Source organism: Python bivittatus, unplaced genomic scaffold, assembly GCF_059951505.1.
Source record: "Python bivittatus isolate LINGU-HERP-01145 unplaced genomic scaffold, Pbiv_v1 ctg000560_np1212, whole genome shotgun sequence".
NCBI classification, from domain to species: Eukaryota; Metazoa; Chordata; class Lepidosauria; order Squamata; family Pythonidae; genus Python; species Python bivittatus.
In genome coordinates, this window is record NW_028277083.1 from 4,813,976 (window position 1) to 4,830,769 (window position 16,794).

Below are 16,794 nucleotides of genomic sequence, written 5' to 3' on the forward strand. Positions count from 1 at the left end.
GGTTGCCATTATGAGTCATGTTTTCTAGGATTTGCATTTCTTTCAGTTAATCTCTGGCAGGAACTCACACAATGGCATCAGTTCGGGCCACGTTTCCTTTCAAATGCCCAGAGCATTAAAATCTGATCTCTCTAAGGAGCGGGTACTACAATAATCTCCATGAACGTACATGTTCCTCTTTGCCTTTCCTTCCTTTCCGTTCCCTCCCTCTGTTGTTCCCTCCCATCAGTGTCAATTTTAGAATAGCTGTTCCCCCCTTCCTCCCCCCCCCCGTCCTTTCTGGCAGCACTTAACCAACATTGGCTCATCTTGAAACCAGCTGAGCAAGGTAAGAGCTGGTTAATCCACCAGAAAATTCCAAGCCTGTTGCCTAGATGGGGAGTTAAAAAAAAAAAATCCCCCAAACAGTAGCAAACTGATTCCATGTTTGCCATAAAAATTACACAGTTGTGTCCATGTTCTCAGCACCAGGAGTTGAAGTCAACTCAACTTTAAAGCAGATATTAGTACCACTACTACTTTTATTTCATTTAGAGGCTACCAGACTCCAGAATGACATTGCCCAGTTGTGTCCATGTTCTCATCACCAGGAGCTGAAGTCAAAGCAGATGTTGTTGTTGTTATTTTAGAAGCCATCTGATTTCAGAACAATTTGGGCAGCTTACCCTTAAAAACAGAAAACATTAAAAAGGGGAACCTATGTGTTTGGACAAACCACACACCATAGACCAGAGTTTCTCAACCTTGGTAACTTTAAGATGTGTGGACTTCAACTCCCAAAATTCTCCAGCCAGCATGGGGAGGGTGGGAGGGGGCAACTGAGTGTAGATGCAAACTTATTTTTGATTTCTCCAGAATGGGACATGTTGTGGAAATTTTTATAACTGAATGGAGGAGGAATGTCTGAGGTCATGGACGAGGAATTTTCCACTGTAGAGAAGGACATGCTTAGGGACCTGGGTTACTGGGTTAATTGGGAGAGTTGGAGTTGGAGATCCTACCAGTCCATGGCTCGTGTCACCAAAGGGATGTGTGTAGAGCAGTGTTTCTCAACCTTAGCAACTTGAAGATGGGTGGACTTCAACTCCCAGAATTCTCCAGCCAGCATTGCTGGCTGGAGAGTTCTAGGAGTTGGAGTCCACCCCATCTTCAAGTTGCCAAGGTTGAGAAACACTGTATAGATCATAGCAAACAACCAGCCAGGGCCTGAGTGAAGAGCCAAATTTTTAAAGACTTCCAGAACATCATCAGGGTGGGAGCTCCACAGATCTCTGGGGCAACCTCATTCCAGAGGGCAGGCACTGTGACAGAGCGTCTTGGGTCAAAACAGATAGCACTGTTTAATTGAGGGACACCAACTGGTTCTTTTTTTATTCTGCAAACCAACGACAGGAAAAATAACAAATTGGCTTTGTCAGAAACGGGGACCTCCATCCAAAAGAGATGAAGGGAGAAGATGAAAAATACTTGGAATGAAGTAGAATGATTTTTGGTCATGCAAGTGAGACCTAGCAACCCGGTTGGGAAATCCTAAACCGACTGGTTTCTTGACACAATTTGCTAAGGTTTCATTTGATGAAACGAAGGTGTCATTGGAAATTGCCATTGTTGGGTCCTCCCAACTGGCCACATGCAAGCCATATCATGGCTTAGGACAGCCTGAGAATGTGGTTTCTGGATTATATAGGTCTGGCAGAGAAGGCATGCTGCAGGTCAAATCTGCCAGGGAATCCCATGTGGGGGGTCCCAGGAGGTGGGCCTTTTCTGCCGTGGCGCCCGCCTTGTGGAATCTTCTCCCCCCGGAAGTGAGATTCGCCCCAACTCTTGCAATCTCCCGCAGGTCCCTCAAGACCCAGCAATGTGATCAGGCCTGGGGCTCCCAGGGGACCGGGGAGATTTTGCGATGGCTCCCTTATTCATGTTATCCCCTCCGGTTTTGTATGGTTTTATAGTTTCTTTTATCTGTAATCGCTTTTATGTCTTTATTGTTTTTCAATGTTGTACGCCACCCAAAGTCACTTTTAGGTGAGATGGGTGGCTATATTATTTCAATCAATCAATCAATCAATCAATCAATCAATCAATCAATCAATCCAGGCTGTGTTCACACATATCCTAAATCATAAACCACAGAAGGGGCATGTTCACACAATATGCCAATCAAACACCAAACCAACCAGACTACAGGTTACGTCCCCCTGCAACTCACCCAGCAGGCCAGGATGGAAATAACAGGCAAGCCAGACTTTTGCCTTAATGGCCCGACTCACTCCAGATGTCACCCGTCAGGTAGCATAGAAGATCTTGCTTGAGGTTAATCTTAACTTTTTGGGTTAACTTCGCACGTCAACTTGCACCCAGCTGCTCTGCTGATGAGACCAGATACTGAACCCAAGTCAAAACGGGGTGCAAGGAGTGACCTGGTGAAGGATGGCGCGGGAACTCAGCTGGTGAGTAGTGACTGAAGCGTCTCTAGCTCGGGGCATTGCTTAAACCAGTGTTGTCCAAACTTGGCCACTTTAAGATGAGTGGACTTCAACTCCCAGAATTCCCCAGCCAGCATGGCTGGCTGGGGAATTCTGGGAGTTGAAGTCCACTCATCTTAAAGTGACCAACTTTGGACAACACTGGCTTAAACCCAGCCAAGCTGCAGCCTGGGGCACCGAATGAGCATTTTCTTTTTAATTTATAGAGCCGCCCGTCTCAAATACATTGCTAAAAAACTAAAAAAACCCTAAGAAGTATATAAAAGCCCATCTCAACTACATAACTAAATCAAATCGAATCAAATTTGATTATATAACTACAAAACTAAAAACTATATAGCCGCCCCTTTCACATACGTGAGTGTCTACGTGCATACGGTTGCCCACCTCACGCGACCAGAAACTAAAAAGTATTCAGCCCCCTCCCACGTATGTGGCTCTGGCGGGACACGCAATGCCTCGAAACCATTAAAAAACTATGCCTACATTTCTAGGTATATAAAAGAGACATCGACATCTACGTAGAGGACTACCCCCCAAAAGGGCACGCCCCTCCCTGCCCCTCGGCTCCGCACCCTGGAGGGATTCCCCCTTTTTTCCAGCCCCAGGCTCGCCCCCCAAAGCCCCCCAGAAGCGAGCGGGGGGGGACGCCAAGAGGAGAGCAGGAAAAGGGACCGGGCTCCTTTAAGAGTCGAACGGAATGTATCAAAACAAAAGCGCAGGCAGCCCATTGGCCCGCGCGGCCGCCACGTGACCGCACAGCTGATTTCCTGCGCTTTTATTGCTTTCCCCTGCGCTGTTTGCTCCGGATCCTGCCGCGGGGTGCGGGATTCGCTGCGCGCTGCGGAGTTTGGCTCCTGCGAAGTTTCTTGCCGCCGTGCGGGGAGGGAGCGCCGGCGGCGGGGCGAGGCGAGGCGAGGCGTCCTCGGCCGGCCTTGGCGGCGGGGGCCGATCCCAGCCCGGCCCCCTCGGCCCCTTGCCCACCACGCGCGCACAAAGGCGCCGGGGCCGGCGGCGGAGGCTCGGGCCCTCCATGGCGCAGGCGCCTCCGCTCAGCCTCCTGGAGCCGGGCTGCCCCATTCAGGTGGAGCACGACCGCCGGAGGAGGCAGTTCACCGTCCGCTTGAACGGTAGGAGCCCGGGGGCGGAGGCGGGGCCCTGCTCGCTCGCTCGCCCGGGGGCGCCCTCCTTTGTTCGCCCCCGGCGGAGAAAAGCGGCTGCGGTCGTCGGAACGCGACGAGCCGTCCTCGCCTCGCTCCGGCTTCTGCGCCGCGGCGGAGTCCGCGAGCCTGCGGGGCGGGGGCTTCAGCCCGGCGGGGGCTCTTCGGCGCCGGCGTCGCTTTGCTCGGGGGCGGCGAGAGCCCGGCGAGGGGGCCGCCTAGCCCCGGGAGCGCGGAGATGGAGGGGAGGGGGAAGCGGGATTCCCGCAGCCTTTGGCTGCCCCTCGCCCTGCAACCGGGCGCCCCCCGCTCGCCCCGCTGGGTTGGGAAAGGCGCCGCCGAGGCTGCTGGCGAACGCCGGCTGAGACGGGGCGAGAATCTCTCCCTTCCCCGACGGCCTCGGCCGCTCATAGGCGCCGCTCGGAGTCCCCCTCAATTTCCTTTTTTCTTCTGTTGCTCCGGGCGAAACCGCGGAGCCGCGTCTCCGGGCTCGGTGGCTCCCGCGAAGGAGCCCCGCGGGCTGGACTCCGCCCCAGCCGCGCCTGAGGCTTGACAGCTGGCGCCTGGGGTTGGCCGGCTTCGCGAGGAGGCCGGAGCGAAGTCCGAGCCCTGCCGGGGCCTGCTGCGGCTGGCTGCGCTGCCGTCAGCCCGGCGAGGACGGACAGCCCGCGGGGGCTCCATTTGCACGGCTGAGTTAAGCCCGGCACGTCCCGTGACGGGTGAGCCCAGGGTGGTTCGAACTTGGCCCCTTTCCGGCGGGCGGACTTCAACTCCCAGAATTCCCCAGCCAGCAGGCCAAACGTGGGTGGGATCCTGGTTGAAGGAGGCGGGGTTTCACACGGGGCCGCAGTCCGGATGTGGCTGGTGGGCTGTACCTTTCCAACCCATCCAAGTGAGTTGAAAGCTTTTAAGGGTATATTGAGGCAGAGGAGCTGGCTGGGGGATTCTGGGAGTTGAAGTCCACTCATCTTAAAGTTGTCAAGTTGGAAAACACTGGTTCAGCAGGCTGCATCAACCTGGCCAGTGGGATTTGTGGCTGAGGGTTATGGGCAGCCCAGCTGTCTGTGCTTTACTCAATATGTGGTAGTTAAACCATGGTTTAGTGGGAATTGCAAACTAGTTTCTGGTATTTTATGTGCTTTTGCTAATGCCCTTTATGCATAGGAGCGAAAGAGTGAGGATATTCTCTTTTAAGTATAGGAACATCTCTTCATTTTCCTCTAAGCTCTTTGCTACAAAAAAAAAGTTGGTGGTTTTTGGGCTGTTTTATTTAAATTGCAGGCTGCATTAAAACGGATAAACAACTCAAAAATTGCACGGCCCCGTAGGACACATGGTTTGTAAATGGCCGAAAATGGAAATGCAAAGAATTGCCTTTCTTTCTCTGCCCTGAATTGCTGAGAATGCCCTACTGTTTTTTGACAATGGGTGAAAGTAAATAGGGAATTAATCTTGCAGTTAGAAAACAGTCAAAGTAACGAAGCTTCTTTAAATAGTGCAAGGTTAAAATAGTCGTGCATTCCCAAAGGAAATCGGCCTGAGCTATAAATCAAGTTCGTTGGCTTTTTCCAAAGGTTTGTTCCAGCTAAAAGATCTTGTAACGCCATCTTTAATGCTCTTCGGTGGTGAAGAGAGATGGTGAGAAGGTGAGAGCGCTGTCCTTCAGCCATAATTCTACGAGAACAGAGCATTTGGGGCAAAGGAACTGAGCAGACGCTAGCGGAGTTGACTTTTTGACCATACCCTGGACGTGCCAAGATGTTGCTGTGATAGAAACTCTGCCTGTTTTTTCTGGGTGTCACGTTCTGAGCTTTGATTGCACCATCTTGACTTTTTTGACCATATCCTGTGAACGCCCCTGGATTTGATTCTGGTTTTTCCATGAGGAATCTGGTCCAACCAAGGAACGCTGAGCCATGTGGTAACAGGAAGCGTTGCTGATTGTGAAGAAGGCTGTGCAAAGTTCTTGGCTGAAGGAGTTGGGATTTCTCTGAAAAAGTGGTGGAGTTTTTCTCTGTCCTTTCTCCAACAAGATCAGAGTCATTGTATAGGCCGGAGTTTCTCCACCTTGGCAACTTGAAGATGGGTGGACCTCAACTCCCAGAATTCCCCAGCCAGCAAATCACAGAGGAGCCAAAACCAGGCTTCTCCTGATTTTGGGCTACTCTAGAGCAGTGTTTCTCAACCTTGGTGAATTGAAGATGTGTGGACTTCGACTCCCAGAATTCCCCAGCCAGAATTCTGGGAGTGGAAGTCCACACGTCTTCAAGTCGCTGAGGTTGAGAAACACTGGTATAGGCTGTTTCACACAAGCTGTAGTTTACTGAATAAACTATGTACAGTTAGGTTCACAGTACACCCAGAGTCATAATTAAGCAAACCACGTTTTGGCATCGCGTTTGTGTGAACCTTTAGTTTTGGGGAGGAGGTAAAGCTGCCAGAACAGTTTGCCCCAGATAAACATTTTGGCTAAGGGTGGCATAGCAAAATATTACTCAGTCTTGCAACATGGACATTTCCATAGGTTTTTGCGAACAGGGATTGTTTGCATTCATGTAAAATGTGGCAATAAACCACAGGAATTCTAGTCTTGCTTCCAGCTTGGCTGTGAGGATGAATCTGAACACTTTTGTTTCTGTTTAGATCAACAGCTGCATTAAGACATCCAAAACTGGGAAAAAAAACAAGTTGAATTTCCCCAACGGTTAAAGCAAACGAGCTTCAGATTTTAGCTCATGAAGGTGGCTTTCTTTCAATTATGCAGGGTTAAGTCTGGTTTGACTCAACACCCCAACTGTAATTAGATCTGTTTGGTTTTGACCGGGCATGTTGTGTCAAACAGATTATAGTTTATTCAACAGAGCGTAGATAAAAATCTGCCTTAGTGCCGTGCATGAATCTCGCCACGCAACATGTTCGACTGTAATTTATTTTAACAGTGTTTTCTTTTAAGCTGTAGTTTCAAAGACCACAATCATTTTTGTTTAAATATAAGGGAAAAAATCCTGATTGTAAAATCTGTACAGTAATGGAACCGTCTACTGATGGAATTGTGGGTTCTCCACGCTGGGAGGTTCTTAAGAAGATGCTGGACAAACCCTTCCTGTGGATGGTTTCACTGATTTTCCCATTACATTGCAGAGGGCTGGACTAGATGATCTTTGGGATCCTTTGCAGCTCCACAATTCTCTGATTTTAGCCTTACACAATGTGCTGAAGCCAGAAATGAACAGACCAGCCTAGGTTTTCGGAGAGGTGGGAATCCATGTGCTATTTGAAGCTGAAGGTTTCTCCGCCCAATGTGGGATCTGTGTTGTCATATGGAGTTCAGCTCTGCAAAAGTTGTGTAGAAGTTCTGGCATCTGTACCGAACTGTGAAGTTTGACAGGGAAGACCATGCAGTGTAGAACTGAATAGGAAATTCAGGGCTAAACAGATCTTGATGTGAGCAAGTGGAAGGTGCCATTTTTAGTAAAGATCTGGTCGTAGCCCATCAGGAATAACAAAACCGATTTATGGGAGATCCAAGGGCCTAGAAATGTTCCTTGGGACTCATGGAAAGATGGAGAGTTTCCAGTTAGCCTACGTCTTGCTCCATGTTCATGTGCTAATGTGTAAAATGTGCCTGTTCAATTGAAGAAAAAAAATAACAGCTTGGCACTTTCTCACTAACTTGGATTAATGGATTCCTTTTATATATCCTCCACCACCCGCTTGCTTCCCCCCTCTTTCCTGATTGCTAAGCTAGAAGAAAAACTAGTCAAAATTTCCGTGGCGGCGCATGGATGCTTGAACCCGGGCCACTTTTGCGCCAACCTTTTAACACCGCGTTGTCCTGCTAGAGCCAATATGACAGTTGATCTCATGTTTTAATTGCTGATGCAAAGAACTGGATGTCACACACCTCCCTAAGCTGTGGCTTAGTGCGCTGTCGGGTTGCAAGTTCTTTAGGAAATCATGGTTAAGCTTTTATCCTAGATGTTATGCTGTGTTGGTTTCAAATGTGATTTGGCTGGCATGGTTTCCCCATAACTGAGTTGCTTTCCCAATATGTTTAGAACAGTGTTTCTCAACCTTGGTGACTTTAAGCCGTGTGGACTTCAACTCCCAGAATTCCCCAGCCAGCCATGCTGGCTGGGGAATTCTGGGAGTTGAAGTCCACACGGCTTAAAGTCGCCAAGGTTGAGAAACACTGCTCTAGAGTAACCCAAAATCAAGAGAAGCCTGGTTTTGCTTCCTTTGTGATTTGCAGAAGCCTTTTAATAAAATTGGTTAGTTTGAGTCTGAAATACCTACAATGGAGGAACGGTTGGTGGAGATGTCAGAATTTGCAGAGAGGGCCAAATTGACTTACTTGATTAGGGAAAAGACAATAACGACATTTATTAGTGACTGGAAACCCTGGATGGACTTTTTGCTGAAAATGGGAAAAAATGAATTTGTGATTTTGGGTTGATGATTAGAAAAGGTAGAATATGGAAAGAAGGGAGCCACGATGTAACCTTAGAGAGAGAGGATAAAATATAAATGTATTTATAATTGTAAAGAAGATCGGAAGCGACTTATTTTTATTTTTATTTTTCTCTCCTTTTTTCTTTCATGTCTTTTCTGTTGACTTATCACTTCACTTTCTTTTCTCTTTACATTGGTATGGTTTTTACTTTGCAAAAAACTTCTTTAATAGAAATGAATTTAAAAATATATATATAAAATTAGCTAGTTTGAAAAAGCACTGCCAGATTCCTGATTTTAGGCTATCGGTTTCAAGGCAATTCAAGGTTCGTTCTTCTTGCCAAAATCTAGCAGCGGGAGTTCTTTAAAAAGGATGGAAATCTTTCAGGGCTGAAATCCTCTGACATGCACGGACAGGCGAATCTTGGTGCGGTGTGTTCTGCCACCGCTAACAGGGTGGCAAAATTTGCCCTGGGGGTCCCTGCAAGTTTTCTCCCTTTGCAAAAGAAAGTTGCTTTTTTTTTCTACCCCGTCTTCTGGAGTTGTTGCTCGTGGTTTCAAGTTGCTTTGGCAAGATGGTTGAAGTTGCGACGGACCCCAGGGGCTTCTGACTCTTTGGTTTAGCGATTACGGCTTTGCATTGTTCTACCGCCTGCTGCCTGTGCTTTCTGGAGCAGGAGTTCCCTTGGAAAACCTCCCTGTAGAGTAGGCTGAAGCTTGCACGCAGGTAGAGAAATGTAACGGCGCCATCGAAGACTGGACAGCCATCCGTGGACTGGACATGCTGGCTAGGAATTCTGGGAGTTGTAGGCGGTGCGCCCAGAAGATGCCAGTTCTCAAAAGGCTATTTCAAGCCAGGAATCATGGCTTATGTTTGTTTGAAGAAAGCACGGTGTGGGAACAATAGACCTGCTTTTCTTCTCTTGGCAGCATCTTCTCAGTCTTGTTTGACTGAGGCATAAACATAATAAAAAGAAAAGCTTCTTGAGCGTCTCACCATCCAAGGAGTGTGAGATAAATGGTGGGTTGGCGCAACATAGGACTATTCAGAGCATGGGTGAACATGGTTTTATGTTCACTCTCCAAGACCTAGGACCCAGATGAGTAAGAACTGAATGTGCATGTAGATAAATGCATATATTACCCACCTCCATCCACAACATCTGTTTCTGCTCCCCTTCCTCCCACCCCACGCATACCAGCTTTTGAGTCAATGCAGACCTTTCTTGACCTGGGTTTCCAAACATCCTTGCTTGGGGTGGGGTGCTCTATCTTCAGGAATTTCAGCCGGTCCAGTTTCTGAAATCTTTTGGGGAGGGTGGGGGGGGGGCAACTGAGCATAGATGCCAGCTTAGTCTTGATTTCTCCAGAAGGGGACGTGTTGGGGAAATTTTTATAACCAAATGGAGGAGGAACGTCTGAGGTCATGGACAAAGAATTTTCTACTGTAGAGAAGGACATGGTTAGGGACCTGGGATACCAGGTTAATTGGGAGAGTTGGAGTTGGACATCCTACCGGTCCATGGCTCATGTCACCAAAGGGATGTGTGTAGAGCAGTGTTTCTCAACCTTGGCAACTTTAAGACGGGTGGACTTCAACCTGGGGAAGGCTGGCTGGGGAATTCTAGAAGTTGAAGTCCACCCGTCTTAAAGTTGCCAAGGTTGAGAAACACTGCTGTAGAAGGTGGCCATGGGGGTGCAATCAAAGCTCTACCTAGTTTTTAGGTGCAATGTCACCATCTTGTTCAGTTTGACAATACCCTGGGGACACCCCTGCTCACTGTCATTTATTGGATTAATACCAGCGGGTGCCTTTGCAGAATGCCACCAAGCGTGAAGCAAAACCATCACACTACGGTTGAGTGTAGAGGATCCTCTTGAAGCGCTGGAGGGATGGGGTGGGACCCTGAATGAACCCCTCCACCCTAGGGGATGCTCAAGCCCCAGGAAAATTCCCAAGTGCCCCCTCCCCCCAACACTTTGGCCTCACCCAGTTTGGGATTTTGGCCCTTGAAACCCAAAGGTTGCCGTGGTCCTTAACCCAACCCAGGTTTAGCGTAATGTGTGAACACAGCGGTGGGATGATGGAATTGCAGTCAGAAAGTTGAGTGCTACTAACATTCATACTGTATCTTAAATTTTCCAGGTTTGGGTGGCTCGTGTGAATTGGTTTCTCTTTCTACTTGTAGGCTGCCATGATAAAGCCGTCCTGTTGTATGAGTACGTAGGGAAGAGGGTGGTGGATCTGCAGCACACAGAAGTCCCGGATACCTACAGGGGGAGAGGAATTGCAAAACATCTGGCTAAGGTATGGATTAGCCGGTTGCCCTTCCTGGAGGGGATGCGTGGGGGGGGCTTTTCTGCTTTCTCACTTCTAGGTTGTCCTGTTTGGAATACGCATACAAAGATTTACACAGTGCTTCTTAACTGTGGCCGCTTTAAGAAGAGTGGACTTCAACTCCCAGAATTCCCCAGCCAGCATGCTGGCTGGGGAATTCTGGGAATTGAAGTCCACTCGTCTTAAAGCGGCCACAGTTAAGAAACACTGGTGTAGAGACATGTAAAGGTTTACATTAAGCCTTGGGTTGCTTAATACAGTAGCAGTTAGTTAAACAAGAACGAATGTGGTATAATAATAATTATTGTTTAATATTTTGAAATAGCTATTTAATCACAACTCCAGCATGCCTCCCAATTAATGAATAATTAATAGATGTATTGTTTCATAATGTATTAAACTTGTATGCTGCCTGATTCTCAGCGACCACTTGGTATGGTGGAAAAGGTATTGGACTAAGACGGGAGGGCTGATTAAAGTCCCCCTTTTTCCAGAAACTCATTGGAGACTTAGAACCAGTTGCACACATTCTTTTGGCTCAGCCTACCTCAGAGGGTTGTTGTTGGGTAGGTGAAATGAAAGTCGAGCCTTGAACCTAGGACACTGAACACGGACAGTTTTGCAGCTCATGCAAGTCTAGCTAATATTTTTGCCAGTTTTTAGTTTTTTCCCCCCTCTTTTGTACTTTGGTGGATTAACCTTGCTATGTTCTGGGGAAAATACTTCTCAGTGTATATGTTTTTGGCATTTTTCTTTTTAGATCCAGGGTATTTATTGCTAGAAAAGTACACAGGCAGTCAAGAAAGAGATTAAACTTGGCATCGGTTAAACATGTCACTTCCAAAGATATTTCCAAAATGTAAGATCTTTTTTCAAAAAAATCTGTTTTACTGTCTTCGGCGGAAGGAAAATTCACCCAGGAATGTTTATGACAAAGTGGTTAACATTGACATGGTGATAGCCAAGCATCTTGGCTGGCTGAAGTCTGTAGACTGAAAGGAATGTTCTCTGGGTGTAGAAAAATGTCCAAAGCTTTCCTAGCTATAACTTCTTTTTTTTTTTTTAAAGCATTTCTTTTAAAATAGTAAATCCCATTGAGATATTCAGCTTTTGGCCAGGCACTATGATTCTCCATGCTGGTGAGAAAGGCTAGAAGTGAAAATCCCACACATCTATCTGGAGGGAGCTGGGTCAGAGAGGGCTGAATGGTGGTGAAATCCCCCAGATCTTGGTTTAATGTCACATCAAAGTTGCCTCTGTTTTGTTCCGGCCTTTGTTCATCAAATTAGCTAATGAGCATGGAGAAACATGTGCATCGCTTATTATTGCTGAGGACAAAAAAGGAACAATTGGAATCTCCTTTCCAACCTGCAATTTATGGATAAGCAGCTTTGGCTTGCAGTTCTGATCCTTAAGAGGCACATTATGTTTTTCCTGGGGAGGAAGGGGGGGGGGGCATCCTGCTGCTTCTCTGCGCATGGGTTTTCTTTATCTCCTACAATCTGCTCGTGATTTCCTCCCCTTCCTGTTGGGGAGAGGGAACGCGCGAGGACATTGGTACAGTATTGCTTCCTTTTGTCTGCATGAAAAGGGGATTTGTTCTGCCAGAAAGGAATTCTCCCCAAGCTTAAAGAGAAACTGATTTTGTTGGGGCCGAGGGAAAACACTTTGGGGTTCACTCCTGCCGATGCTGCAGTTAGATTTTATAGGGCTGAATCAGGGCCCTTTATTTCTTGTTTTGTTTTATTGTTTAAATTCCATGCATGTGGAGGTCCTGAGTAGTTGTCTCCAACCGTCCACATTCTTTTGTTAAATATATACATGAAACCACTGTGGGAGGGTTGGTTTGGGATGAGGAATCATCCGTATGTGGATGATTCCCAGCTGTCCATCTCCAACCCAAGAGGAGATGTGGGCTTGAAGTGTGCTTGGAGACTGTGAGAGCCTGGATGAGGCAGGATGGTTGACTCTCAGGAAGATGGAGGGACTATTGGTTAGAAGACCTCTGGTTCCAAGATAGCTCCATCGTTGGTTCTAGGTGGGGTGGCACTATGTCTGGAAGAGGAGATATGCAACTGGGGTCTTCCTGGACTTGTAGCTCCTGTAAGAGCTGGAGGCGGAAACCATGACCTGGCATGATTTTTGCCTGGATTTTGCTAATGCTCCAGTCGTGACCAAGAAGCTTTGGCAACAATGAGTCATGCCTTTCTCAACATGATTGGATTACTGTAGTTTGGTCAACCTGGGATTGCCCTTGATGATGATTCAGAGGCTAGAGCTGGGGGAGAAGGAGTCCACATCACCACTTGCTGAGTAGCAGAAGCCAGAGTAGCTGGCTGATGTTATATCTTGCTCAAGCTACATTGGCTACTGCTGGGCTTCTGGGTCTAACCCAAGGTGCTGGTTCTTACCTGCGAAGCCCATTATGGTTCTGCTCCTTGATACTGACTCTAGAATCTACTTGTCCAATATGTGCGGGCTGAGAGGTGCTGCTGCTGATACCTGTTCTCCTCTTGGCAGAAGGTATCCAGAAGTAGACTTTTTCAGTCAGAGACCCTTTACTCTGGAAGAGTCCCCTTGGCTAGAATGAGCCCTCGGTGACTATCATTTTGTAGAGCAGGAGAAGCAGCACTTTCTCAAAAATCTTTGGAGAAGGGTGGAAGAGGACCCAAGTAAAGAGTGTATTATCAGGGATGCTCCCATATCATTTGTCCTGACTCGTGATGGAGTGGCAGTTCTGTTTTTATGCTGTGTATTTGTTTGGTTGTAAGCCACTTAAGAGTCCTGTGATGAAGTGGCCTATCCATTTGGTTAAATCAATAAATAAACACCAGTTAAGCCAGCAGTATCAAAGATGTGGGTTCAGACATGGTGGGCCCAACTCTTGATAGTATTTCAGAAGCTGACTCTGTTCCTGGGGGGTCTTTCTCTTCTTTGTTTTCAGGCTGCCTTGGATTTCGTGGTGGAGGAAGATTTGAAAGCCCACCTGACATGTTGGTATATTCAGAAATACGTCAAGGAGAACCCCCTGCCACAGTATCTGGAACGTTTACAGTCTTAACACAGGCAAGCGGGAGAGCCTTGTTTGAAGATGGCAGCCAGGCCTGCTGTTGACTCTCCTTTGCCTCCAAGCTGTCGTGGGGACCCCTGACCTGCCTCTGCACATGCTCAGAGTTCCTACTTTCGAACAGACCAAATGGCATGATTTCTCAACGATGCTTCCAACCAGCTCTCCTCATGGTTTGGCTGACCTAGCATATTACGGTTTGCGTTTGCCTTTTCTTCCACGGGAAACCGTCAGGTGTCAAAGTAGACCTCCTGAGGGTTTTATTAACTTTTGGCAATAGAAGGGATGGGGTGGGTCAGGTCTTCCTTCCCGAAGGAATGAGTGTTGAGCAAAAGGAGGTGAGCTTGGCAGCTGTTGGCTTGTTAACCTGCAGCAGCGTTGAGAAGACCGAAGCCAAGCTATGGGCCTCCAAGGGGATCTTTGGACACCTGGCTACGTCGGCCACGTGGGAACGTGCAGGCTAGACTCAGAGGCGAAAGCAAGATGCTAAATGCAATAAATGTTGCGCTCTGGCAATGAGATCTCACAGGCCCGGTGTGCCTGTCGAAACATGGACTGAAGTGGAGAAAGGACTTTCACTGAGTGGGGCGTCTGCTCAGCCGAGCTGCAAAGGGTAATGTGATGATCTGGGGTTTTTTTGCAGGGGGTGAATGAGAGGGTTAGAAGGATTCTACTGACCATCTCAGAAGAAAGGGGCTGGCATAGCTTTTTATAACACTTTGGTGGAACTTCCCTCCCCCCTTGATCTCTTCTCCTCTGGTGGGGGACGTTTCCTGTTATACAGAATAAGAAAAGCAAATTTGAGGTGAAGGGATGAGAGGAACAGACCTAGTGAACGGTGAGTGTGGTGCCTCTGCTCAACACACGGTGGGCATCTCCAACCGGAGCAGAATCTTGACTCAAGCCATTTTTTTTTTTAAAAGGATCCATAACGCAGACAGTGCAAGTCAGGTGGAATCCTACCAGCGGAACGGCCAGGGATCTGGTGGGGTGCTTTGAGATTCGTTGGCAAACCGGTTCAAAAAAAGAGGAGTCTGAAGCGGGTGGTTCTACTATGGTTGGCTTTCTAGCTGCGGTCAAAGTCTCAGCATCTCACATCCTTCGCTTCTGGCTATGATGGCTGGGGGCAGCTGGGGAGAGTAGTCAGAAACATACAGAGCGCCGCTGATTGGATGGTTTAAACAGAGCATATCCAAGGGTGGGGAGGATTGTTGGGGGGGGGGCTAGATTGCAATTACTCTGAATATGATGCAATAAGGTTTTGCAGGGAACTGGAATCATCTTCTGTTTCTTGCACACTTCCCCTACCCCGGCCCCTGCCCTGATTGGGGGTTGTTTAGTCCATGTTTCCTTAGCTAAGCACCCTTCAGATGTCTAGCACTACAATTCCCATCACCCTTGGCCACCACAGAGGGTGCCCACGCTGGGGAAGTTTGGCTTAATATAAGAGTGGCCCCTGGGAGGTTTTGGCTGTTTTGATTGTTGCCACAGACCTGGAATTTGGCTTCTGTTAGGGCCTCGAGTGGCCCTGTACCCCTTTTCTGTCCAGTTCAGTTCCTTGGATCCCTCCTTGGGAATTTCAGCAGAAATAAGTGAAGAAAAGAAGGTAGGTCATTACCTGAAGAGTGATATTTGGGGCAGTGGCTTGATGCATTGATTGTTCTAAAGCAGTGTTTCTCAGCCTTGGCCACTTTACGATGTGTGGACTTCAACTCCCAGAATTCCCTAGCCAGCCATGCTGGCTAGGGAATTCTGGGAGTTGAAGTCCACACATCGTAAAGTGGCCAAGGTTGAGAAAAAGTGTTCTAAAGAGATTCTAGCTGAGAGTCTGTTCTGATGTTTTGTGAGGGGGATTGGCACTTTTACGCATATAAACACCTTACCTGATGGACATCTGCCCTCCCAGCAAGGGACAGAGTTAAGACAACAAAGCATCAGTGTCATTGTATAATTTGGAAAACCTGAGCGACTTGCCTTGCTGTTCACTATCTGTCATGACATCCAGTTGTCTTCAGCTGTGTCACTGAAGATGTCCTTCTTGCCTAGAAATGCTGTTGGGGGCTCCGGAGGAGGAAGATGAGTTATCCTTAATTGTGATGGGACCCCTCTCCTCGGTTTACATGTGAAGAGGTGGCTTGCAAAGATCCAAGTAGTCCTTCCAGCCTTAGAAGGAGTGCAGTATTTCAGAAATCCTACCACTGCTTCCTTCTGTGGTGCCCCACCAAAACTTTGTTGATCCTACTGAAATATTTTTAGTAACACTGGTGTTTTCTTCTTCTTTTTTTTTTTGGAAAAAAAACTCCTCACCTTTCTGCAGTTTCTAATTCTTGCATTGCAGAGTGACAGTGTCTCCAAGGACAGCTGGCGGGGGGGGGGGGAGGCAGGGGCAGTGGCAATGTGGTCCTTGTCCTTGGACAATCCACAAAGGCCAGGGTGGTGGATTGGAAGCCACGTTTCTCTCTGTTGAAGTTATCTCAGTGTAGCTTTCTACAACTTTGGTCTTTCCAGAGGTGGTGGAATTCCAACTGTGGTTGAACTGGCTAGGGATTCTGGAAGTCCCATCTTCTCTGAAGAGGCCAAAGTTGGGGAATGTGACTTTAGCAGATCTTTGAGGGCAAAAAAACCAAAACATTTCAGGGATCTGCTGCAGGAAGAACAGAGCATGGATAAAGCACCTCTTTACTGTTTCATTGAAGATGGAAAGTCCATTAGATGGGCACAGAGAGCTTCAAGAAGCATTTGATGGGCACAACTTCGAGAATCATCTACCACGTCAAGAACCATCAGCTTAGAAGATTTGGAGGGGGGTTGATTCCATGTTTTCCACCAAAGTGGAATTATTTTCACCCTTATTCTATGTGCCTTTCTGACTCAGGACTACTTACAATGACCTTTTTGCTTTGTGTACAAGTGTGTTTTTAATATTTTCCTTCTCGAGTTGTGTTATTAATAAAACCTGGCCCTGTTGCATGAAAGACAATTTTAAAAGGTGTGGCTAAACTGTTTGGTCACTGAAAATCACTGGTTTGGTGGATTTGGAACTTGTAAGATGATGGAAATGTGCACAGATTCACTTCCTCATGCCAAAGACTGAAGGGTTAACCTCTGAGTGATGAGATATAAATCAGTCAAGCAGGAATGAAAGGAGCTGTTTAGTTTGTGGTGCTCTCTGAGCTTGGTTGTCGTCTTGTAGATGTTTCATGACCAGGCTAGGTAACATCAGGGCGAGAGAGAGAGTGAGTTTGCTGGTGGTTTATATAGGGTAGCTTGCCCTGAGGGTGTGGGAACTGT

General features: G+C 47.6%; 1 protein-coding gene across 1 annotated transcript; it reads left to right on the top strand.

Annotated features, from left to right (window-relative positions):
- The first annotated feature begins 3,264 nt into the window (after window positions 1-3,264).
- NATD1 (N-acetyltransferase domain containing 1) lies at window positions 3,265-16,483 on the top strand. The gene is made up of 3 exons (XM_088148029.1): window positions 3,265-3,616; window positions 10,288-10,406; window positions 13,381-16,483. The coding sequence occupies exons 1-3, from the start codon at window positions 3,520-3,522 to the stop codon at window positions 13,495-13,497; spliced, it is 333 nt and encodes a 110-aa protein (XP_088004155.1). The 5' UTR covers window positions 3,265-3,519; the 3' UTR covers window positions 13,498-16,483.
- Window positions 16,484-16,794: the final 311 nt, after the last annotated feature.